General features: G+C 43.4%; 1 protein-coding gene across 4 annotated transcripts in view; it reads right to left on the bottom strand.

The window, feature by feature from the left end:
- Positions 1 to 26,290, bottom strand: part of DAPK1 (death associated protein kinase 1) — a 218,005-nt gene that overhangs the window by 51,849 nt on the left and 139,866 nt on the right. For 3 of the 4 annotated variants that reach the window (XM_088838092.1, XM_088838090.1, XM_088838091.1), the window contains exons 4-14: positions 10,851 to 10,989; positions 9,008 to 9,137; positions 8,785 to 8,833; positions 8,672 to 8,698; positions 8,040 to 8,192; positions 7,627 to 7,672; positions 6,079 to 6,168; positions 4,644 to 4,736; positions 1,990 to 2,109; positions 1,427 to 1,525; positions 488 to 586 (exon numbers count right to left, since the gene is read on the bottom strand). In XM_088838092.1, the coding sequence (XP_088694218.1) occupies positions 488 to 586; positions 1,427 to 1,525; positions 1,990 to 2,109; positions 4,644 to 4,736; positions 6,079 to 6,168; positions 7,627 to 7,672; positions 8,040 to 8,192; positions 8,672 to 8,698; positions 8,785 to 8,833; positions 9,008 to 9,137; positions 10,851 to 10,989 (1,045 nt within the window). The remainder of the gene's footprint in view (positions 1 to 487; positions 587 to 1,426; positions 1,526 to 1,989; positions 2,110 to 4,643; positions 4,737 to 6,078; positions 6,169 to 7,626; positions 7,673 to 8,039; positions 8,193 to 8,671; positions 8,699 to 8,784; positions 8,834 to 9,007; positions 9,138 to 10,850; positions 10,990 to 26,290) is intronic. The other variant, XM_088838093.1, reaches the window with a different exon arrangement.

Here is a 26,290-nt window from a genome sequence, read left to right as displayed (position 1 = left end):
TGTGTGGACTGAAGGAAACATGGTACGTGAAAGTAGGGTATCTTCCTAAATTAATAATTTTTATAACATCTTTATCCCCAAAGCCTTAACTTTACTTGCACTGTCTCATGACCCCTTCTAGTACCAGTGGTCAAGGTCAGCAGAGTCAGTCATGTCAAAGAGGAAGAGGATAGTAAAGAGACATGCACGGGTGAGAAGAGGCCCAGGACTCGGGTCACTTTCTGGTTGTCCTAGCAGAACTTCTGAGTTTTCATGTTATGGGGAAGACAGTTCACTGCTCCATAATATGACAACCACTTGGCATATTTCAGCTAAAATCAGGTTTTAATGTTAGACCAAGTCACCAGCAAAAAGAAACTTCTATATTAAATTTTCTGTAGGAAGATTTTGGTCCCCAATCCTTATTTTTTGGGTCATGATGCAGATGGCATGCTGACACTCAAATGCAGTCTTTTATCACTTGCCATAAGGAGAGAAGTGGCCTTACCTTGTCTTTCACATCCAGAGGGCATTTGTTCTCATTGAGAAATTTCAAGGTATCTACGTGGCCATGCCGAGAGGCCCAGTAGACGGCATTGGATCCACCCTGTACAAAAACCAAGGCAGAGTCACGCTCCCAGATGGATCTGAACACACACATCGCTCAGTTGCTAGATTTCTTTTCCTATGTATGGCAAACACCAAAGGAGCAACTCCCAAGAGGAATAAAACCCCACTTCAGTTTTTGGTTTGACAAAGGAACCAAGGTTATGTAAGACATGAACATTTCAGAAAGCTGGGTGAAAGGGATAAGTGAGCTTTCTATATTATCTCTGTAGATTTTTTTTTTAATCTAGAATTATCTCAAAATAAAAAATTGTTGTTTTTTTTTTTTTTCCTAAAACCTTCATTTCAACTTCCAGTTAGAATTCCCTATATTGTCAAGGACCAGTTCTAGGCTATTAACAGTGCTGTTGAATGTCTACGGAAGCTGATGACAGATCCATGGTAACGACAATGAGCTGGTCATCACTTGTGTCTACACTCCCAGTGAGGTATACACCTCAAAGCATATCCTTCTTATCCTGTTACCCTAATAAACATGTGGGAAAATACATTTCTGATGAGATTAATTGGATAATGAAAACTTCTCCAAATGTAACATCAATTAACACTGCTGAGTCAATGTAATCAGTAAGGAGTCAATTTGGGCAGGACGCAAAGAAAGGCAGACGCTGAGTAAGAGCCATGAGGAAGATGAATGTTTGCCTTTTCTCTTATAACCTGTTAGACAGGACCAGACTACTTAATCAGTTCATCTTCCTTTACAGGAAACTGAGAAATGAAGTAGGGCATATGTGGTATTTTTCTCTGTCACCTTTATGATTAGAGACATTTGGAAATACTTAAAAAAATAATTCCTTTTGCAATAAAATAGAATTATGACCTTATCCTGGATGTCAATTCTTGAGCCTCTCTTAATGAGCAACTGTAGTATTTGAATATTCCCACAGCCAGCAGCAATAAGTAACGGAGGAGTCCCATGCTGGAAAAGGCGAGAAAAAAAAAAATACAATTTTTCAGGTTTGATAGGAAAGGAAAAGCCTAAACTACCACCACTGCACCAGACACCTTCCTGTGTCTCTACAGACACACACCTGCCCTGCCTGACAGGAGCAGAAACTGAAGAACGCGGTAGCCTGCCCTCTTTTGGATTCACAACCAAAAGTGACATTTTCATTTGCAAGATGAGTACATATAAAATTTCATGGTTAGAGGTGCATGTTAGCTGCATATAGAAAGGCCTTGTGTGAAGAAAGGCCCTCAATGCACAAAGACCTTATTTCTAATTCAATTCACTTTCTAAGCAGAAGTGATTTCCCCCACAGTATGGAGTTTACACAGGAAAGGAGAGTGGAGAAGCAGATGGGTTCTCTCCACCTTGGACTTGGAGGAGCACAGTCACTTTGACTCCTGACCCCTACTCCCCCTGGCAGGACAGCATCAGACCTTGTTGGGCTGGTTAACGTCGTAGTTGGACAAGGAGCCCAGGAGGTGCTGCAGGCCTGGGACATTGTCATCGTTGATGGCATGGATGATAGCTTTCATCACAAAGGAGTCTTCCTCATCCTTGAGAGAGACATGGAAGAGGGAAAAAGGTTTACACAGCTGGCTATGCTGCTCCTTTTACCAACATCAGAGAAATTAAGGCTCATTTGTTAAAAGGAGCCTTCAGGGGGCAAGTAAGCCATTTAATCCCCAAATCTACCTGGTCATGAAGGGAAGCAGGAGGTCACCTTTTGCCCCTCCCTTGCTGGGAACTAACACCACCTATCATTTACCTGTGACTTTATGTCACCTGCATTATAACCCAGACAGCAAACAGCTCTGAAGATTCAGACTTAGGACAATGATTGATGACAAGCTATTCTTTGTGTTTATCTTATGAATCTTTCAAAACATATAGTTCCAGAAACCACTGTAGAAAATTTCAGGTGTAACTCAGACTCTAAAATCATTGAACCAAGGAAATTATGTCTTTGAATAAGAAAGACTTTGCCATTTTTGCAATTACATATTGTCATTTTCTGATTACTAGAAATTCCTGTATTCTATAACATAATAAAATTCTCTGAAAGTTGGTCACAATTGTTTTTTTTTTTTTTAAAAAAAAAAGGTCCTAAAAGGGGAGAAATATAAAAATAAAGGCCAGATAAAACAAAGTAAAATGGATGAATTTCTATTTATAAAGAGAAAATAACTATATACTATTTAACAATAAGGAGAAGGAAATGGCAAACCACTCCAGTATTCTTGCCTAGAGAATCTCAGGGACAGAGGAACCTGGTGGGCTGCCGTCTATGGGGTCGCACAGAGTCGGACATGACTGAAGCGACTTAGCATGCATGCACTGGAGAAGGAAATGGCAACCTACTCCAGTATTCTTGCCTGGAGAATCCCAGGGACAGAGGAGCCTGGTGGGCTGCCATCTATGGGGTCACACAGAGTCGGACACGACTGCAGCGACTTAGCAGCAGCAGTACTGAACAATAAATTTACTAAATTTTTGCTACTTTGTTAAAATACATTCTTAAATACATATAATAAGATATTTGTAAAATACAGTAGATTAAAACCAAAAAACAAGGCAGAAAAATTCCACACAAAAGTTTTGGACTTGTAGAGGTACAGCTACTACAATTTCAGATCTGGAAAAGCACAGCTACAGAGGCGGAACCTCTGCCTGTTGGGGTGGTGTGGAGAAAGCATTTCTCTGAACTCTGCTTTCTCTTTATAAATCTGAATTCAAACAAGCTTCACAAGGGCTGTAATACTATTTGCAGAGAGTGCATGTTTAAGATTACCATGGGTTTTCCTTTTCAAGTTGAAGACATGTGCTTGAAAGTGAGAGTGACGAGAAAGGGGAGAATGGAGGAATAGGCAGGTTCCTGTAACACCTCATGATCAACAGGACACTGAGACGACAAGAGACAGAAACTGAGGGCTGCAGAGGGAGGTCTTTCCATCGGAGCTCCTTCACAAGCCCAGGCCCTCTCCCACCCTACACTTTTCACTGCAATGTATTTTCTCCCAACTGGCTGTTCTGTGAGTTTAATTTATAAGACTTAATCATTCTCATCACCTAAGATTAATAGTTTATATCTTGTCTTGGTTCCATTGTCACCCTCAGACAATTTCCCAATCCAGACTTCTTCCTCTTCCTCTCCTCTCTTCTCCTAACTTGCTTCTCTCCAACTTCTTTTTTTTTTATCTTTTTAGTATTTCCTAACTTTTCATTCTATAAGGCTAGACCTGGAAGTTGAGTAAAACTATTAGCTTCAGGGGATTCAAAAAAGAACTGGCGTCCGCTGATGTGTGACCTTTCCCTTGTATTTCCCAGATTCCACTCAGGAAGCCCTGACTACTCAGTTACATGAGCCCGCAGGTTCCCACAGAACCACCCTTCCTGCCTTTTCTGGAGTCTCCTTTTCCTCCAGGGTTCACAAAGTCCCGTTGTCTGACTGTCAGGTAAATAAAGTCCTGTTGAATTTTGATGTGTCCACTATATCTCAAGAGTAAATCTATGATTAGGTTTCAGTTTGGATTGGGAAAAAAATTGTTCAGTTGTTCTCAAGGACCTTTGGAAATCAATACAATGTCAACAAAGAGAGTAGGTTTAGCCTTCTGATCTACCATGAACTATATCATCAAGCCCCACTGCATTTGCCCTGATTTTCTGCTGAGTGTGTTTGTGTGTGTGTGTGTATGTTCAGAAGCAGGGTTGCCTGTCCCTTTTGTATTATTACAGTTCAAGATTCTCCAAGGTCAGTGGAAACAGAGGGCTCTCGTTTTAGTTCATGAAAATTAGATGCTCTTTCCCCTTTACTGGCCAACCTCTCTTTTATCAAACTGTGTTGGAGGGTCAGAGGAGGGTGGGAAGGTGGAGGTAGTGGGTATAGCCAATCAAAACAAAGAGGATAAAGGACCAGAAAGTATAGAGTACATCAAATCAGCCATCCCAACTCCCTCTATGAGAGGAGGAAGAACAGGCCTGACATTTCCAAGATTTCAGGTTTTCTGGGTTGCTGAACAAGTCAAATAACTTAAACATTGCAAATACACAGTGCTAAGAATGAATCTGTCCAGGGAAAAGGATTGCTTACCAGGGTATCATCGCTTCTGGCAACACTCATGTTACTTCTGGACAAGAATGACCTGGATAATCTTTGGCACAGTGATATCAAGCGAACAGATTGCTTTATTAAAAAAAAGAGAGAGAGAGAGAGTGAATAAAAGGCAGGGAGAAAGGAGGAGAGAGAGCTTATGTAACAATACTCAAATTAGTGCAGATGACAAAGTCTTTTGAGATAGCATTCACTGCTGACAGCACATACTCTTCAGGGGTGGGCAATCCCAGAAGCAGGTTGTATTATATTTGCTTAAAGAAATGTATAAAGGGTCTTATAAATCAAGACAACAAAAGAGAGACTCTCCTTCTACATTTCATTATCAAACCACAGAAGTGGACATGTCTGTTCTCTCTCCACATTTCACTCTCTACTCTTTCAGGAATGTGATCTTACCCTAACAAAGCCTGTGGACGTCCCCCCTTGGAGAAGTATGGTAGGCAAGGGCCCCGTGCCCGTGGTGCCCAGGCAAACTGGTAATGGCAGACAGTGTGACACTCAAAACTCTTACAGTTGCTGGAAATGAGCAGGTGGGGGGCTTTTTTGCCAACAGGACAAACACCTCTGCATTTACTCTCAAAGGCAGAAGCAACATGTAAAGACTGTGTGTGTTTGTGTGTGTGTGAGAAAGAGAATGAGAGAAAGAAAGTTATTGTGGTTCACACTACATTTTAAGGCTTATTTTCAGGGCTTCTTTGAGAACTAAGTGTCAGGTCTTGAGAAATCTATTGCTGTGGTCCCCATCTCTACCAAGGCATCCCAACCTGATGGGCATGACAATGAGGTATACCTCTGGACCAGTGATGAGGAGACATGGCTAGTACCTGCTTCCTCTGGGCTTGACATGACCCTGTGCACAGGAAGCCAACCTGTCCCCCTCTGAACCCTGAATTTGTATTTGTTCAAGTTGGATGGAATGTTCTTTAGAGCCACATCCTGCTCAGCCCCTGCGGAAATTATCCACACTGAGAAGAGATGGCAGCGAATGCTCCTGGCCCACCCTACCCTCATCTGAACCACTCACAGACCAAATCTGGATTTTCAGAACCATTTACACAAACTCTGGGATAATCATAATGCCATGCTGCTTACCACAAGGAACAAATCTATTTAAAATGTGGTTTGTTGCATTTAGAAAAAACTGCACTATAATTTTATTGTACTGATTTAAAATTGTGCCTTGGGAATGGCTTTGATTTAAAAAATAAATGTAAGATTACATGTAAAAAGATGAGTTAAATAGGACTGAAATAATATTTTTGCTGTCTTTGAAAACAGAGTAATGGTGCAGATGTGAACTTGAAAAAAGGATGCACTTTTGCACTGCTGATATAAGAAGACAGGCACCCTCAGCAGAGGGAACCATATAGGAAATTGAATTAGTTAATTCCTTCAAATCAAACAATCTTACTTTCCATTTTTTCCGGGCTGCAAACTTCTTGAATTTCTCCATGTTTACTGCCGATGCTTTTCTACTGAGTGCTTGTTGGGTATCTTTAGGCTAAAATGAAAACCCAAGACAAACAATTTAGAGCTCTCAAATGACAGAAATGTGTTACATGACAACTTCTGGATACCTCTCACTATTTGGGATGCTTACCTGTTCACCTTGTTAAAGCAACAAAACCAGTTAGGATAATACAGCAGATCTAGGAACCTAGTCTCTGAAGTTAATTCTCGTGGCTAAAGATTTGAGAAAAATCCATAAAGACTGGGTCTTGGGGGAAAGTTGAAAAGTTGAGCTTGGACCAAGCTGAATTACAACTCTCCATAAAAGAGTCTGGGAATGGGATGATTCATGGTGAGGCCATGTTATGAGACAAGTAAACTTCACATTGTCAAGTAATTTAGAGTTGTTTGAGACCTCAGAGGTTAGCAAACTCACTCTATCCCATAGCATTAAAATCCCTCCTCCACTGCATCTTTTCCAGAAGGCCGTGAAGCTTTACCTCCAAAAGAAGGACATATCATTGCCTTCCAGGGAAGCCGAGGTAACTGCTGGGAGCTGGCACAGGTGGAGTTTGCCAGCTGCCCCAAACCTACTTCTGCAATGCAAGTTACTGCATTACAATCCATTTACTGGTTCCATGATTTTAGTCTGCAACTGCCATGCTCCCCCACCCTTAGTCCTTTCTGCTCTAGCTGAAGCAGCTTTGATTCTTTAACCCAAATGCCATCAGGCGCCAGGCAGGTAGGTATATGTATGGTGGGGGTGACCGCTGGCCTGGCACAAAGGCAGCAGGGTAGAGTTTCTGGCAGCCTTGTGGAATGAGGTCTCAGTGTTGGCAGAACTTCAGATTTTTTCAAGAGAAGCTAGAAATTTAGATTTGATATCATATTTAAATGGTGGAATTTAATTCAAAAACCTAACAAAAATAGTGTTTGGGCTAATATCCCATAATCAAACGCAAAGCGGTTGAGTGGCTCTGCTCTTCAGCTTCTCATCACCATCCTGCCCTGTGGTAGCTCACTCCTCTCTATCTCTGTTATCATGAGGATTCTCTCAGCTGTCTTCAAATACAGCACCAACAGCAAACACAATACTCCAGACGTGGCTGTGGTTAGAACCCACAGTGCCATGTGATATCCTGTGCTGTGCTTAGTCGCTCAGTCGTGACCCCATGGACTGTGGTCTACCAGGCTCCTCTGTCCATGGGGATTCTCCAGGCAAGAATACTGGATTGGGGTGCCATGACCTCCTCCAGGAGATCTTCCCAACCCAGTGATTGAACCCAGGTCTCCCACATCGCTCTTTACCATTTGAGCCACCAGGGAAACCCAAGAATACTGGAGTGGGTAGCTTATCCCTTCTCAGGGGAAACTTTCTGACCCAGGAATCGAACCAGGGTCTCCTGCATTGCAGGCGGATTCTTTCCCAGTTGAGCTACCCAGAAAGCCCAGGGCAAATGAATTCCAGGACGCCCTATGATCCCCAAACCAACTGCAATATGCAACTCACCTTGATCCAGGGATGCTGCAAACTATCTTGAATTGTCATTCTCTTCCTTTGTTGGGAGGGGGAGGGAAAGAAAAAAAAATGTAGTGACCATAGAAGCAAACACTAAGGTTGTTTCCATGCTGGCTGGACCTACCAAGCAGATGCTCTGGAAAATGCAATTCAGGGCCTGCTTCCCGGAAGCAAGCCGAAAACAACAAGTCTTTGTGTGATTATTTCACTGTGCCCACCGGGACTGATTGAAAGGTATGAAGGGCCCTGCCTCCATTTTCTGAAGCGCTGCACGTGGCATGCTTCTCTTTGCCAGGTGGAAACAACCGGGGAGGAATAAACATGGCTGCGTGCACAGGGCAGGTGCTAACCCTCCTCTAGCTGAGGCCACGGCCAGGCAACTTTCAGGAATGAGAGACACTCACTTTGGATCCTTGACGAGGAGTCTTCTTATGAAATCTTTGGCTAGGGCACTCGTATTACTGAAGTATTCTTCCTCAAATTCATAGTTGACAGCAGATACGTTCGCTAATGTTTCTTGCTTAGTGTCTCCAAGAAACGGGGAGGCCCCACTGAGGCTGTAAATAAAGTGGGGCACGGAACATGAGTGAGTCTCCCTGGTGTTATCACACTGCTCCTCTAAGATCTGATTAGGAGAATGAGGAATAACAGTCTAATCTGGTGCTTGAGCAGTCACTTCAGAATTCAATTACATTTTACAGGGCGTTTAATTGTCATGCACAAAAGCTTCAGCTTATGCAAAGGACACATTTAAAAAGTTAATTTAGAATAGCATTTAGTAGTTTATAAAAGAAAAACCTTTCCTATTTTCTCAGCAGTGATGGGCCGTCAAGCTTTCTTTCCGTGATTATGTTGCAATTTCTGATGACTCATTTCAAATTAAGAGAAAATGTGTAATTAGTATAAACTAAATGTGTTCTGGAGGTGTAAAATGACTATGTGTTCATAAAAAGCATGCATAGCCTGAAGTGATCAACACGACACACAGTTGCAAAGAAAAAGGGGAAGAACACAAACAATGAATATGGGTACTTACAGAATATAGGTTATTACCCCAATACTCCTAGACATGAAACAAGAAGAAAAACAATATCAGACGAATAGTAAAATAAATCAGAAAAATGACAACATTAAGGACATTTTCCTTACCACATATCTGCCTCAAGACCAAGAGGTTCATAGTTGACTATCTCCGGAGCTATGGGAAATGAATGCACATTTAGTTTTGGAAGGAAGTGAACCAACAGAGTCTAATTTTCATGTATAAATCAGAAACATGGACCAGGGAAATGATGCTGCAGCAGGGGGAATTCTGCCAGCATAATGTTTATGAAAAACGAATGGAATGGCCATATGAATGAAGAAAACTTACCAACAAATTCTGGTGTCCCAAATATATTTTTGAATTCATTTCCAAAGTCAATTTTATGGGCCAACCCAAAGTCAATGATCTTGATCCGAGGCTTGGGAACATTTCTATCCAAAAGCATTATGTTTTCAGGCTTTAAAAAGAGAAAAATAGTACAGCAATGTTCATAGCAGTGTTATTCACAATAACCAAAAGGTGGAAATAACATGATGTCCACAAAACAGGGTCTATCCATACAATGGAATATTATTTAGCCCGAGAAAGAAAGTAAACTTCTGACATGTGTGTCAATATGGATGAACCCTAAAGACATGATGCTAATTGAAATGTCAATCACAAAAAGAAAAACGTTGTATAATTCCACTTGTATGAAGTAACTAGAACAGGAAAAATCATAGACAGAAAGTAGAATGATGGATGCCAGCAGCTGGGGGTAGGAGGCCTGAGGACTTAGTGTTTAATGGATACATAGTTTCAGTTTGGAAGAACAGTAAATTCCGGAAATAGATGGTGGTGATGGCTACACAACTATGTGAACAGATTTAATGCCACTCAACTGCATACTTTAAAATGGTTAAAATGGTAAATATTATATTGTGTTTATCTGTCCACAATCAAAAAAAAATACTATCATATGTTATGCTGAGGATAAGATGGCAGTGAAGTTCTTCCTCTCTCCTGAAAAAACAACAAAATGTAGGGATAAAAGAGGTTGCAAGAGAACACCAGGAAAAATAAATGCCTTGGTTTAGGTTCTCCCAGGAACAGATCTGGAAAGGGATTTGGGGGCAAGTGGCTTAAGTGGGAGGGGACCCCAGGGAATACTGGGCAGCCAAATGGGAAGGCAGGAAACAGAAGGAAGGAAGCTGACATAAAGTGTCTTATCAAGGTGGGGGTGACTGGAGCACAGTCTCTCTGGACGACTTGGGGAGAAACGGCAGCACTCGGAATTTTCCAATTGAAGCACAAGGAAGCTGGGGTATTTATCCACTATCTCCCTAGGTCCACTGCTAAGAGCATTTCCAGCTCCCAGCAGCAGTCTTTGGGGTGTGTGCCAGTGAGTACTGGGGGATCCAGACGTGGTCTTGACAGCTCTGCTACAGTAAGTATGGAGAAAATCTTCCCTTCTCTTACATCTTATCCTAGCTCCAATGACAGGAATCATTCATTTGGCAATCAACCACGCACTGCTTGGTGATCATCTTCTCACTGTTCTGGACTGTACCCTGAAGCTTACATTGTCACTTCTGTTGCTCATATGGATGTCTTCCCCTCCCAAAGAGACCATAACCTCTGTGATGGGTGGGAGTATGACCTGCCCCCCCTTTTTTTATTGCTGATAATGCCTTGCCCCTAGTCAACAAAGACCCCAAGCAGACAGTCTCAGAGTCTGGCTTAATTGACTGTGATACAGAGTCAGCCCAGAAGCCTTTGCATCAAGGAAGAGAGTAGAGATTAAAACACCTTCCATCTTATATGATGATAGCCAGAAGCAGAGAGAAATGGAGCAGCCAGTGGCTACTCCAAGCTGAAAATACCCCATAACCAACAGCAGCCCCCTTGCTTAAAGACTTGGCTGGCAAGAGCCCTCAATTCTTCCCCAAGAAAATTCTAGAATGTGAGGATTAATCCTAAGCCTCTATTCCACACAATCGTTAGCAACTGCTGCAGTAAGCATGCATTATATACTTGCTGATTTATACCGATAACTTTATGTGTTAAACCACTCTAGGAAAAAAAAAACAAAACATGTATCTCTTTTGGATGCCTCCATTTTTCCCAGCAAACAAACATCAAGTGCTGTGATATGCATATGCTTTCATCTGGTTTACACCAAGCAACGTACCTTAAGATCAAAGTGGGCAATTTGAAGGGAGTGCAGATAGTAAACACCATTAAGAATTTGTTTGAGAAATTCAGTTGCTTCCTCTTCAGTCAAAGATTCCTTTTCAGCTAAGAAGTCAAACAGCTCACCACCTGCAACGCTGAAAACCAGGAAGCAGAGGTTACTGATGACAGCTTCTGTCTCCTATTGATTTGTTTTCTCAAAGACCATTTGCACGCTCAGATTTCTGGCAAGAAAATAGCATTGAGGACATGCTGAAACTGCTAAGCAAGGAATCAGAATTCTCTGTGCTTCTCATTGTTGGATGACAACTCTGCATTCAGGTATGCTTGTGCTTGAAAGCAGCTGGGTATTGCTCTCCTAATATGCTAGGTTCACAAATGGGGGAGAAGCAGAAATGTGATGGGAAAGAAAACATCAATGCATCTTTCAGACATCTTAATTCAACATATTCAGATGTGAAGTCTTAACTCACTGATTGAAAAAAAAAACCCCACCATCCAACTTCATGTAGAATTTATAGGATATATCTTCCTAGACCAGTCAGAGACTACCTGGAAACTTCAAAATCTGTATGTTAGTCAATTAAAAAAAAAAACAAAACTCACATCACAGCCCATGGCCTGACAAGCAGTGTTTGTTTATATACTTTGTATTTATATCTATGTAATACTTTTACATTTATAAAAATCACAAATATACACAAAATTGAAATGCCAGTGGTTGCTGGGGATTTATTGAATCTGTCTCCTTGGCCAGACTGTAAATTCTTGGAGGGCAGTGGTCAGCCCCTGGCTGGGGGCCCACTGTGTGTGTTCTCCCCACTCCTCTCCAGGGCCAGGCACACAGCAAGAACACAAAACTTTTTAATTAAGTAGATGAACAAAGAAACTCCCCTAAAAAATCCACAGTAGTGATTAATGGTAAATAACAGAGAACTTGTAATAAGAGTTTTTATAAGTTGATCTTTATCGGGTTTAACCATACATTCACAACACAATAATTAACTGCAATTATGCACATAACTGCGTGTGCATTATCTTTCCTTCAGCAAGACAGCTCCATAAACATACCTACCACATCTACATCCAGAATAAGAAAACTGGTGCTCGTGAGGTTAAACTATAATGACAAACAAGCTGCTTTCACAAAAGAAGTTTGAGATTTTGCCCCTTCACCCTCCAAGTTAATGTTCTTCTCAGGAGCCAATGGCAGCAGAATGGCTTGGGGTGTTTTAAATATGCAGATTTGGGGCATCACTTCCAGCCTGCTGCATGAGTTTCCAAGAGTGGGGGACCAGGAGTACAGCATTTTAAACAAGCACCTCAGGTGATTCTTGCACGTGTGCTAAGTTGCTTCAGTTGTGTCTGACTGTGCAACCCTAGTGTTCCAGGCTCCTCTGTCCATGGGATTCTCCAGGCAAGAACACTGGAGTGTTGCCATGTCCTCTTCCAGGGGATCTTCCGGATCCAGGGATCGAACCTGCGTCTCTTGCATCTCAAGCATTGGCAGGCAGGTTCTTTACCACTAGCGCCACCTGGGAAGGCCCAAGTGTGATTCTTAGCACACTAAAAAGTGAGGACTATTTTTCCAAGTGTTAATGACATCCTCCCGTTTCAAGGCTTATATTTAACCTGAGGATGTTTCTCTGGAGGGGAGGGCAAAGTGACTTCTCCACCCCTGGGGTCCGATGGCATTTCTGCCACAAGCCACAGAGCCTGAGCCCTGCCTGGGGGGCAGAGGCCTGGTGTGGCCTTTCATAACACCACCGTCTGCACCCTCCCAGTCTTGTGCCCCTTGGCCATAGGGCCTCACACTGGCTCCCTGCCCGACTTCATGGAGCCCTTTGCGTTTCACTTTTTTGTTTCATTCCTCTTAAAACCAACAAAACAGACTCCTTCAACTATAGGAAACAAAAAGGAGGAAAAATGGGAAACTGTGAACCACCCAGTGCTGAGAAAGTCACGCTACGGTCCTTTTGCTTCTTTGCTCTCCAGCCTGCACGGCCACCACTTAGGTAGACAGTGCAGGTTGCAGGATGGAGAGATGGGCCAGAGTCAGCCTGTCACACTCAAACCTTAATTCTGTGGCCAAAAGCTTATTTCTTTGTGCTGAGCCTCATTTTTTCATCAAATGGAAATAACAGGACTTACTCCTTTGAGGGTTTTGAAGCTTTATGACAATAATTATATATAAAGCCCATGGCAGGCAGGTCTGGCATGAGGCTGAGATGCAGGAAGTAACCTGGTACTATTATAAAGGAAGGCTCCATGCACCTGTGCTCCAATATGAAATCCCCTTCCTGCCCGTTCCCCTCTCCCGCTTCAAATCCACTCCCCGCATGCTCAGTTGTGTCTGACTCTCTGTGATCCCATGGACTGTAGCCCATCAGGCTCCTCTGTCCATAGGATTTTCCAGTCAAGAATACTGGAATGGGGTGCCATTTCCCCTGGAAGAGGAAATGTGATGTGCTCAAATGGAAGGGACATGTTCAAACAGCTCTGAGACCTGCTCCACTAAGGCATTCCGGATTTTCTTTTTTTTTTTTAACCAAAGGAAATTCTTCATTGTAAACAAGATATAAAGTACAACAACCAGATTTTCACAAGATGGTGTAACAGCATCTCCCAGATCCTTCTCTGCGCTGTGATCTTGCATCTGGTTCCACCCCCTTGAATCTGGGCAGGTCCCTCACAACTTTGACCAATTAGACACAGCGGAGTGATGCTGCGTCAGCTCTGGTGTGCTTTTTCACAGGCCCAACAAAGCTTCCATATCCCGCCTCTTGAATCCCTCTTGTAAGTGTGATGATCCTAAAACTACCCTGTGGCATGAAGAAACCTTGGAAGATGAGAAGCCTCATAAAGAGAGAAAGAGACAAAGAAGCATTGAGCGAGGAAGGAGTCTTGGAAGGTAGACTATCCATCTGAGTCCTTCCAGGATTCCTGACCCATTAAATGCAATGGTCGTTTTAATCTGCTATGATGGACACCATTGTATGAGCTCCTCCCACATTTCCCTTGAGGAAAGACCTACTGTCCCCAATGCTGGGGGTGGAAGCAGCAAAGCCCCAAGCCCTCATCCAGCAGGGCTCATCTCTGCTGCAGAACCGCTGTCCAAGGTCTTGTTCTTTCTTTGGAAGCCCACAGTCAATGGCTACTGTAGGAACATAAACCTGAGGTCGACTCACTTCTAGAAATAGTGAGATACTAAATGTTTTAGGCTTTATGGGTAATATAGATTCTGTCACAACTACTCAATTCTACCCAAGCAGCCTGAAGGCAGCCTTAGATCATATGGAAATGAAGAGTGGAACTATGTTCCAATAAAATTTTATTTACATAAACCCTTACTTGTCTCTTGAGAAACCTGTATACAGGTGAAGAAGCAACAGTTAGAACTGAACATGGAACAATAGATTGGTTCAAAATTGGGGAAGGAGTATGTCAAAGCTGTATATTGTCACCCTGCTTATTTAACTTCTATGCAGAGTTCATAATGCGAAATGTTGGGCTGGATGACTCACAAGCTGGAATCAAGATTTCTGGGAAAAATATCAACAACCTCAGATATGCAGATGATACCATTCTAATGGTAGAAAAGGAGAGTTGAAGAAAAAGAGACAAAAAAAAAAAAAAAGCTGGCTTAAAACTCAACATTCAAAAAATTAAGATCATGGCATCCAGTCCCATCACTTCACAGCAAATAGATGGGGAGGAAGTGGAAACAGTGGGCTTGTCTTGGGCTCCAAAATCACTATGGACCATACCTGCAGGCACAAAATTAAAAGGTGCTTGCTCCTTGGATGAAAAGCTATGACAAACCTAGAAAGCATATGAAAAAGCAAAAACATCACTTTTCCAACAAAGGTCCATCTAGTCAAAGCTATGGTTTCTCCAGTAGTCATGTATGGACGTGAGAGTTGGACTATCAAGAAAGCTGAGCTCCAAAGAATTGATGCTTTTGAATTGTGGTGCTGGAGAAGACTACTGAGAATCCCTTGGACAGCAATGAGATAAAAAAATTAAAGGAAATCAGTCCTGAATATTCATTGTAAGGACTGATACTGAAGCTGAAGTTCCAGTACTTTGGCCACCTGATATGAAGAGCGGACTCATTGGAAAAGACCCTGATGCTGGGAAAGATTGAAGGTAGGAGAAGGGGGTGCCAGAGGATGAGATGGTTGGATGGCATCATTGACTCAATGGACATGAGTTTAAGCAAACTCCAGGAGATAGTGAAGGACAGAGGAGCCTGGTGTGCTGCAGTCCATGGGGTCGCAAAGAGTCAAAAAATGACTTAGCGACTGAACAACAACAAAACAAGTGGTCACCTGTATTTGGAAAACAAGTTAGTTTGTGCACCCCTGATATAAAAGCCAGGTCATCCCAGCCCAATTTGGGGTAACTCTCAAGGGTCATTCTGGCTCCAGAACTCTGTTGGGCCAGCCAGGGCTGAGCTGCAAGACAGTTCCTTCCTCTCCCTTGGAAGACTTAATTCTAAGAGCAGTTCTTCAGGAACATCCTATACATTCTACTCCAGCTCAGAATGTGCTTCCCAGCGAGCACACCTTGCACCCTGCTAAATTTGGAGGTAGATTGTTACACAGCAATAGCTGTCTGGAACACTCACCATCTTGACTAGGTCTGTTTACTCTGAGCAGCCAATGGACATCAGGTTTACCTTTCAAAAGGCTGGCCACCTCATGCCCTATTCAGTCTTCATGTCCTAAGTAACTTAACTCTAACAGTGCTTTCTGACCACAGGAGTGAGAACTGGGAACAACCCTGGAGTGAGGGAGCAGACAGCAAAGTGGCACTGCTGTGAGAAAGGAAGCAGGGGTCATCTTTGATTTTCTCCATCTACCCTTAGCCTCTCCATCTGCTCTTAGGCCCTTTTCGAATTCTTTATTATTCACAATGAGGTCCATACCATCACTTGTGCTGGGAGCCAAATCTTTCAGCTAGACATCAGGAGGGTTAGGACAGTCCCTATCTCACTGCACCTGGACCCATCACTGACTTCCTGATGCCCTGAAGTTCTCCCCTATATCCTCATTCTCCTTCATGCCAGTACGGGAAGGCAGATTTTTTTAGCCAAGGGCCTCCACTTACAAAATCTTTAATCAATAATCCAAATAACTGAAACTAAGTGATTCCAGCAAAGGGTAGGGAGAATGATAATCATCCCTTGTTAATTTACCCCCTGCTTGTTTCCCTAAACTCAGAAGATAGAAAGTGACCTGATATTTTCACATAGAAACTGTCACATGCATGCTTTGAACCAGAACTCAAATGCTTACAATGCCAATGCTGCACAGAAGAATACTGTTAACAAGATCAGTCAAAACCCTAGTATTTTCACTCTTTGTTCCAAACTGTACATATTGCTAAAGAGGAGGAAGATTGATGGAGAGAGGAGAAGAGCAATCTGTACAGTAAATTTAGAAAGTGAGTTTCACCTCCTTAATTAGGGCTTTGAGTCAGTGTTTTAAATTATAGCATCATAATAGAAATTGTGTGGAATGCATGTTAATAAGCATCGGCTGTTTTCATCAAGAGCTCTGAAAACACGAAGTTTTGCTTTCCTCCTCATGACTTTCGTCAAACACCAACGCCTTCCCTGAAGCTACTGTATCTGAATGTCATCAGAACATGTTCCAGCGTTAAAGATGAGGTGGGCCTTCAGAGTGACCTAAGAGAAATTACTATAGGATTCCAGTTTCTAAAGTAAAACACTCTTCAGGGTCCCTGACTCTTACTAGGAATTGTCCAAGATACAACAAGACTCAATTCTGGACCAGATTTGGTCATAATCTAAACTGCAGAGGACTCCTGGCTATAAGTTGATAAGGCTTTTCTAAGCACACGCTGTGATTCTACAGTGTCAGACTGGATTTCCATGTCAGTGGCTTAGAGCAAGTCTGTGTGGTTGTTGAATTGGGGGCCATTCAGGAACTGAGTATGCTCTGCCAGGGCATACCATCGGGGGCCTGGCTGACTATGACACAGAGCCCTGGGAGGTGGCCTGGCAAGCAGACTGGATGGGCCTCAGCACACAGGCCCCCACTGCAGCTCTGGCCTCAGGCTGTGGGTGGACATAAAGAAGGTATGGAGGTCACGTCACTTCTCTGGACCTCAACTTGGTTGTCTGTACAATGAGAGGGTTGAACTGGTAAGTGACTCTCTAGCCTTACTGTATATAACAAGAATTGGGAGGTTTGGAAAAATGCAATTTCCTAGAACCACTCCCTGGGGTTCTGACTCAGCAGGTGGGGCCCCAGAACCTGCTTTTTAACAAGTCCCTCAGGGGTCCTGATGCTTGTGGACCACACCTGGAGAAGCCTATCTCCCGTCCCTTGCAGCTCTGATAATATAAGATTCTATGATTCTATGTGTGAATGGAGCCAAGCTTTGCTTCCATCATGCTCACCTTCTCCTCCTGGCTGCACAGCTAATCTGCACTTCCCAGCTCCCGTGAGCTGAAGACTAGCCAGTGCAACATGAACCAGAATGAAGTGTACCATTTTCCGGCCTGGCCCCTGAAATATCTCACACAATCCTCCACTCTCTTTCCCCTTTCTCTTTGGCTACCGGAACACAGACAACCCAACAGAGGACCCCAAGGAGGACTAGAAACAACAGAGACATTACTTAGAAAGTATATGGACCCCTCCAAAATCACTGCGGCTGCTGATTGCAGCCTTGAAATTAAAAGACGCTTACTCCTTGGAAGGAAAGTTTTGACCAACCTAGATAGCATATTAAAAAGCAGAGACATTACTTTGCCAACCAAGGTCCGTCTAGCTAAGGCTATGGTTTTTCCAGTGGTCATGTATGGATGTGAGAGTTGGACTGTGAAAAAAGCTGATCACTGAAGAATTGATGCTTTTGAACTGTGGTGTTGGAGAAGACTCTTGAGAGTCCCATTGGAAGGACTGATGCTAAAGCTGAAACTCCAATACTTTGGCCACCTCATGCGAAGAGCTGACTCACTGGAAAAGACTCTGATGCTGGGAGGGATTGGGGGCAGGAGGAGAAGGGGAAGACAGAGAATGAGATGGCTGGATGGCATCACCGATTCGATGGACATGAGTTTGAGTGAACTCCGGGAGTTGGTGATAGACACAGAGGCCTGGCGTGCTGTGATTCATGGGGTCGCAAAGAGTTGGACACGACTGAGCAACTGAACTGAACTGAACTGAGTTAATGCTTGTAGGAGAGCCACTTAACCTGTAGCATCCACACTGGACTTACTGAGTGAGTGAGAAATAAATACTATTAGGTTAAGTTATTGAGATTCTGTGGTTTAGTCTGTTTGCTCTAAATATAAATCACTTTAGTCAGAAGTAAAAATGCAATGAATTTTTTAAATTAAACTCGAAAGATGGTACTAATGAACCTATTTGTAGGGCAGCAATAGAGATGCAGACATAAACAGACTTGTGGACACAGTGTGGGAAGGAGTGGGTGGGATGGATTGATATAGTATATAAACATATACATTACCATATGTAACACAGATAGCCAGTGGGAATTTGCTGTGTGACACAGGGAGTTCAACCCAGTGCTCTGTGACAACCTAGAGGAGTAGAATGGGGTGGGAGATGGGAAGGGGGTTCAAGAGGGAAGGGACATATGTATACCTGTGGCTGGTTCATGTTGATGTATGGCAGAAACCAGGGTAATTATAAAGCAATTATCCTCCAATTAAAAAAAATTTTTTTTAATTAAAGGAAAGCAACCAAAGCAAAGCAGAGTACATTAACTGTTCTGGTCACCTACTGCTGTGCTACAAATCTCCCTGAACTTAGGGCTTTAAACACAGCTATTATACCTCTTCAGGTTTCTATGGATCAGAAATCTAGGAAGGGCTGGGCTGGGCAGTAGTTCTGGCTCAGGGTCTGACATTGGGGTGCAATCAGTGGCTGAAACTGAAATTACAGGGACGCCAGCACATCTGGGACTGTCTGGGCGTCTCTTTCCACATAGTTTGTGTCTCTCCATTTGGGGTAGTCTGGGCTTCCTCATGGGATGGCTGATTCAAGACAAGGGAACTATTTGCATGGCAGTTTAGGGCTCCAGGGCAAGTGTTCTAGAAACAGGGTGGAAGCTGCCTCAGAAGTCACAGAGCATCAGAAGGGAGTCACAGCCTGTCCAGATTCAAGGGGAGGAGATTTAGGATTCATCTCTTGATGGGGGAATTTCAAGTGTCCAGATGGACATGGAGGACTGGGAAGGATGTTGCAGCCACCTTTGGAAAATATAATGTCACATTAACTATGAGAGAGACGAATAGAAATCCTCACTCTTACTTATCCTACATGGATATTTGATAAGGGCTAGCTATAGGCTCGGAGAAGGCAATGGCAAGCCACTCCAGTACTCTTGCCTAGAAAATCCCATGGATGTAGGAGCCTGGTAGGCTGCAGTCCATGGGGTCGCTAAGGGTCGGACACGACTGAGCGACTTCACTTTCACTTTTCACTTTGACACATTGGAGAAGGAAATGGCAACCCACTCCAGTGTTCTTGCCTGGAGAATCCCAGGGATGGGGGAGCCTGGTGGGCTTCCATCTATGGGGTCACACAGAGTCGGACACGACTGAAGTGAATTAGCAGCAGCAGCAGCTATAGGCAGCTGTATGAGTTTACTAGGGCTGCATAAACAAACTGGATGGCTTCAAACAACAGAAATTTATGGTCTCACAGTTCTGGAAGCTGGAAATCAAGGTGTCAGCAGTGTCTTGCTCCCTCTGAAGCTTGTAAGGGACTCTTCCTTGCTTCTTCCTAGTTTTCAGAGGTTTGCCTAAAAGGAAACCCTGGACTTTCCTTGGCTTTGGATGCATCACTCAAACCTTATGCTTGCACATGGCCTTCTTTCTCTCTGTGTCTTCACATCATCTTCCCTCTCTGCGTATCTGTGTTTATTAATAAATTTTCCCTTTTGTATAAGGACATGGGTCAGATGGATTAGAGCCCCACAGCAGCCTAATTTTAACCTTGTTATGTCTGCTAAGGCCCTACTTTCAAATAAGGTCACATTCTGAGGTACTAGGGATTAGAGATTCACCAAATCTTTTTTTTTTTTTGCAGGGGCACAATTCAAACCACAACAGGTAGTAACTGCTCACAGAGTTGCAACAAAATACTATGGGATGGCTAAAGCAACACAGGGAAAGGAGAGGATGCAGCAGGAAGGGAGGATGAATAGAATCTGCTGATATTTTTTGTTAGTCCTGCTTTCAGATTCTCCTATGAAGGAGGGGTTCATTCATGCACTATTATAATAAACTTTTAAATTCAAGTCAGAAAATTTTGGAGAAAAATGCATATCTGATCCCATCCTGAAGTAATTTCCCCAAGACTTTGAGACGCTTCTTCTTTGAAAACCAACTCTCCCAGTGGACTCTGCTGGGAAGGTGTGAGGGGAAGTACCCAACTATTTCTCAGTTCTGCCTCGAAATAAACCCCAAATTAAAAAGCAATGCTCCATGGTCTTACCAAGTGTTGAATGCTCTTTCGTGTTAATCCTGGGGAAGTCCTGAAGGGTTTCCACATTCTCACCTCTCACTCTCTGATTTAAATTCCCAGGGTAACTGAGGTCTTTGGGGAATGCAAAACTGAAGCTGGAGAACCCAAAGAAAAGATGTGGTATAATATCTTCCTTTTTGCATCTGTGAAACAGGTGTGAATTTAAGGTCAAGGGAGATTAGGGGTTTGACAACACCATTCTTTGATTATAGACTGTTGCCTCAAATCACATAAATAACATCAAAGGAGTTCCCAACCTCCACGCCTCCTCTTGAATTAGTCCTACCTCCTGCATCCAAAATGCAAGCCATATCTGCAAATAAGTCCTCTGTTTTTACTTCAATTCAAGCAGAACTTAAAAGGAGTTCTGGGAATTCTCATGGAAAAGAATGCCTGGCACTCAAAACTCACGGGAGAAGGGATCTTTCATTTCACCCAGGGTGGTTGTGCCAAAAACAGGAAGAAGTCTGAATGTTTCTAGAATGAAATCCCTGAAGGAAGAAAGAATATGGCTCGAGTTATAAAAAACCACTGGAGGCAGGGTTTCAGTCTGGACTCTGTGACCTCAGATGGGGCAAATTGCTTTCTGAGGCGCAGTTCATCTGCTTACAGATTAGGAATAACGCCTATTATTACCTCTGGGGATGCATGGGGATAATGACACAGGATAAGCACGTTGGCCATGTGGTCAGTGTGTCGGTGTTCCATGCAGCTGTCCTGGGCCTTCGATACTCTAGGCCACAGGCATCTGGGTGAGGAAACCCCTGACGCCACTCTCTGTGTATCTCTTGTCAAAATTGCGTCGAAAGGTGTGGACTTCTCATGCAGCTCTCATGTAACAGTAGAATGACGCCACACACTCGCCTGTGGTTAAACGTAAGAGTTTTCCTGAAACGGGGGAACATTCCTGGGGCCCATAATCTGGGGAAGAGGTGGGTTCCCAGGCATGAAATAGGTAAGGTGGAAGGGAGCCTTGGCTCACTTTCCTTGGGCCTGGATACAGAGGAATCTCGTCTGGCCTGAGAGCTGCCCGGGGCACTGGGATGACAGCCTTGAGGGGGAAGGTGGGCAGGGTGGGCAGAAGCCAATCCCAGTCCAACACCATCCATCCAGTGTGACTCCAGTTCCCTTGTTTCTGGCCAGTCTCAATTGAGCAACAGGAAGCTAAGGACAACAGCCTTTTCCTGGTTAGACAAATGTGTTAAGAAATACTGAGACCTTGGTGGAGGTAGAAGAGTCCTCAAGGGAAGTTCAGGATCATAGGCCAGAGTGATCACCATTCTCACACACCCCTTCCCAACGCCTCTGTGTGGCCAACCTGTTAGATGTGGGCTTATCCAGGTAGATGGCACAGAAACCCTTCCATGCGGGGAGGACTGACCTTTAACTTGGTTTCTTGAAAATATTACACAAGAAATACATGAACATACTCTCCTTGAGGAAAATTAAAACATCCATGTCTAACACTAAAGTTCCTTCTCTCTCTCTCCCCTTCTCCCCCGTTCTGGTCTTCTCTGACCCTCCCCTTCCCCAAAAGTACAGATCACGCCGATTCAATTTATGATCTTCCAGCTTCATGATGGTGCAAAAGCCATAAGCATTCAACAGAAACTCTACATCGAATTTTGAAATCTAGTCTTTTCCCGGGGCTACTGATAAGAGGTACAATCTTCTGCCCATGATGCTGGGCAGGGCCGCTGTGCCCAGGGGGAACGGCCAATACTCAAAACATAACATGTTACCAGTGTTTATTGCCTATTGTATTTTATGTTTCAAATTCCATCACGTCTACAAAATGCCCATCTGTCTCTCCCGCTTCTGGTGAGAAGAAGAGGAAGGTAAAATAATTAGTTTTAGCTCAAGATAACTGCTCAACTGCAGGCTGATGCAACTGTTCTGAGCACGTTTAGGGGAGACCAGGCTAAGCTACAGGGTTCCGGAGGTTAGGTGTATTAAATGCATTTTCAACTTAGTGGGTTTATTAGGACTTAATTAACTCCATCATCATTCAAGGAGCAACTATGTACATGATTATGGCAATGGTGTATAGCCCCCTTATATATGTCCTATGAACTACACAGCATCCTCTCATCTATACTCTAAGAACATAATGGTATCAGACAGCACGAGCTGTCTACACTCTGTTAATCTCAGCTCAGCTATGCCCATCAGTACAGGGCTCCGGGGTCCTCCTTTCCAGTGCTGCCTGGCACTCACTGGAATGTTTAAATCAGAGTGGACTCAGCCACTCCCTGACTGAGGGGCTTTATGTTGTTTCGAATTTTTCACTATCACAAACTACAAGGCAACAATATTTTTGTGTCCCTTGCCTCTTCTGAAAATGTGAGGGCTTTTCTCGGCCATAGGACATATAGCCTGATTTGGAATTTCTGGGTCGGAGGTTATTTTGTAGACATGATGCGATTTGAAACATAAAACCCAACATGCAATAAGAGTGTCTGTCGGTTCCCCTCGAGTGGCTGACTGGGAGCTGCCCAGCATCACGGGAGATCACTAGACCGGAGAAAAGATTAAAATTCAGACTTTGAAGTATGGTTTCTACTGAATGCCTCAGTTTTGAATATGGATGTTTTGTGTTCTTCCAGCTGCAGTGGATGAATGTGCTGTGGATCACAGCCTCACTTGCTGGTGTCATGACTTTGGGCCAATTTGATGGATGAAATGAAATCCCATTATTATCCCACATCTCCCTGCTTAGTAATGAGATTGGTACTCTTACGTATTGAAAGATTAGTCATCTTTCATAGGCTATCAGCCTTTCATATATGAGTGGAAATACACTGTCTGTCCACACCCTTTGCCCATTTTTCTATTGGACTGTCTTTGGCTTTAATTGTAAATGATTGATAGGCATTCCTTACATCTTTTCGAAACGAGATCTGGATCTCTTAAGATTCCAAATATCTTCTTCCAATCTGTCATCTACCTTCTAACTTTGTTTAAAGTGATGTTTTCTTAAACAGAAGTTCTCAATTTGGATGCAATCCAACTTTTCACTCTTTGTAGAAATCAAGATTTTCTAAACTAAATGCGAGGCAGTGAAATGGCAGGTGGAGCTTTTAGCAGCTGTGTAATTCAGGGCATGGAACTTCATCTTCCTATGCTTGCAGATACTAACAGTGGCTGCCTGTGAGCCCAGAGAGGCAGAGGGAATGGCAGAGGTTTTTCCTGCACTGCTATTCTTCCTTGCACCCTGAAGCTGTCTGCACTGGAAGCTACCAGAGGGCAGCATTACAGAGTATCAATTCCCAGTTCCCTGAACTAGAATTCCAAGAGCCAATTATGTGCATCTTTTCCCAACTCCATCCTTAGGGCTATCATGTCAGAAATTGACCATAGCGAGATCTGTACCAAAGAAACAGACAAACATTACATGTCAAGGTTTATCTTGCCTGGAGAGCTAGTTTTTATGCCTTTACCAGCACACCACTGACAGCAGCGTCCTAGGCACACAGCCCTCTGCCTGCAAGGCCTTCAGCTGAGAGCTACTGTTCGTGCACATGGACAACTCTAGATAGAAAATTCTCCTTATGCAGACATGAAATCTAGCTCTGCTCACACAGTCCTGATTCTGTCTTCCAGAACAGAGGTCAACCATTTCTATAAGAGGCTTTGTTGTTTTTTTTTTTTAATTTATTTTTTTTAATTTTACAATATTATATTGGTTGGTTTTGCCCTACATTGACATGAATTCGCCCCAGGTGTACATGAGTTCCCCCTCCTGAACCTGTAAGAGGCTTTGTGTGCTACACAGTCTCTGCTGCAACTATTCGACTGTTACATTTTCTTCTTGTGTTTTCCTTCAACCGTTTGAAAATGTTGAACCATTTTGTTTTCCTCAAGGGCTACACATAAACAGGTGGCAGGCTTCGGTTCACTGGTTGGAGTCTGACAACTTCTACTCATGAACAACACAAGTACACTATGACAGACACAACCACTGTTCCTGTATCCAAAAATGCTTCTTACATAGCTCTGGGTCTTTTCTTTGCAAGCCTAGGAGTCTTTCAGGGATGTACTTGAAGTCAATCCCAAATACAGGTGCAGTGATTTAGGAATGTTTCTAGAATCTGCTTCACTGGGCATTGATACTACAGGCTGGGTTAATGGTAGGAAAAGGAACAGAATTCTGAACTGAGGTTAGTCAGGTGCTCTGGCCAACTTGGGAGTGTCACAGGATCTAGAAGAAGCAGAGCACAGGGGAGCTGTCTACATGTTGGCTGTGTGGTCCAGGGCAAAGCACTTAACCTTTCTGGGCTCTGGTAGGATAAAGACGACTGCCAATACTTTGGTACTACCCACTGAGAGCTATGACCTTGGTCTCCTCGCCTTGAACCTGAGCAGGCTCTGTGTGTGCTTGACCAATAGAAGATGAAAGAAGTGATGCTGTGTCCATCTTAAGACGCTGGCAGCTTCTCCATCCTGTTTGGAATTCTTGCTCTGGGAACCCAGTTCCATGTTGTGGGGGAGCCTGGGTGGCTTTGTGGAGAGGCAGGCACACATGGAGTGAAGCCAACACCCTCGCTGAACTTGTGGCTGACAGCTGCCCATCAAGTGAGGAAGCTGTCCTAGAAGGGGGTCCTCCAGCCCCAAGCAGTTGCCACAAGGAATAGAGAAAGCATGCATGGCTGATCCCTGCCCACATCATAGATATGTGATCAAAACAAATAGCTGTTTCCATTTTAGGTCATTAAGCTTTGGGGTTGTTATGCAGCAAAAGACACCCAGAATGGGGTCCAGAACACTACCTCCTTGGGCTTTTGTGAGGATTAAATGACATGATGTATATAATGTGCTTAGCTCAATGCCTGGCACATAAAAAGTCCTCAGTAATTTGCAATTACTTTTTAGAAAAAAATATAGCTACTTGAGTTCCCTTCCAGGAATAGGGGAAATGTTTCACTTCCTTATCTTAGGGGGTCTGCTCTTAACACTCAGTTTTCTAAACAGGCTTATGTTTCCTGTGACTTCCTCATTAAATGAAATTAAATGAAAAGCATTTGGCAGAGTATGGCATAAAGTAGTTGCTCAGGAAACATCAAAATATCCTGCTTGGATGCTCAGAAACGTTCACACAAGCTCTAGCTCATCTCATATCTCCAGCCTACCATGTAACCACTCCACCTAAGTAGGTCTACCTATTCCTCAAACTCCTCAAGAATTAACAATTTCATTTCAGTTTCTCTGCCTCCTGGTGGACATGGCACCTCCAGTGATTTGAGAATGACTGACTGATATAACTGGCAAGAAAACCTGAAATGGTACTGAATAAACGGTGAGCTGGTCTATGTGCTTTTAGGGACCTACGCTTCGTGCAAGAGGTACCACACTTGTTAGTTCTGCCAGCTATGGCAAGAAGAGGAATGTTCCAGTCTTGTGCAAAAGACACATTTGGAAATAAGCTGGGGTCCCACAAAGGTCCCTTGTTAAAAAATCTAGCCTTCTATTGTCAGGAAGGACTAATTTGTGATGCTGGATTAAAGTATGGCTTCTGTGGAAAAAAAAATGATGTTAAAGCAATCACTTTCCTTCATGAATGAAAAAGCAGAATCATGACTTTTCTTTCAGTATCCAGGACGGAAACAGGATGCTGGATTGGTAAACAGAAAATGCGTCATGATTTATCAGTACAGCAAGCACGACGCATGGGAGCAGGCTGCATTGCTCAGCTGATAAGAAGGTAGCAGTAACTGTGGACAATACATAATGAGTGATTGTGCTGCAGTCTGAGTGGTCCCCGGATGCGATTATCCAACCCCTCACTTATATGACTACATGCTCAAGGTCAAAGCAGGGAGCCACAGTTTGCTGAGGCAGGCTTTCAAACAGGAGGCTGCAGTTTTCAGCTAGATATGGTACTTAAAAAAAAAAAATCCCTAATTTTCTT

Source organism: Moschus berezovskii, chromosome 7, assembly GCF_049115385.1.
Source record: "Moschus berezovskii isolate FMDL1 chromosome 7, NW_MosBer_1.0, whole genome shotgun sequence".
Taxonomy (NCBI): Eukaryota; Metazoa; Chordata; class Mammalia; order Artiodactyla; family Moschidae; genus Moschus; species Moschus berezovskii.
This window is presented reverse-complemented; position numbering and strand designations above follow the sequence as displayed.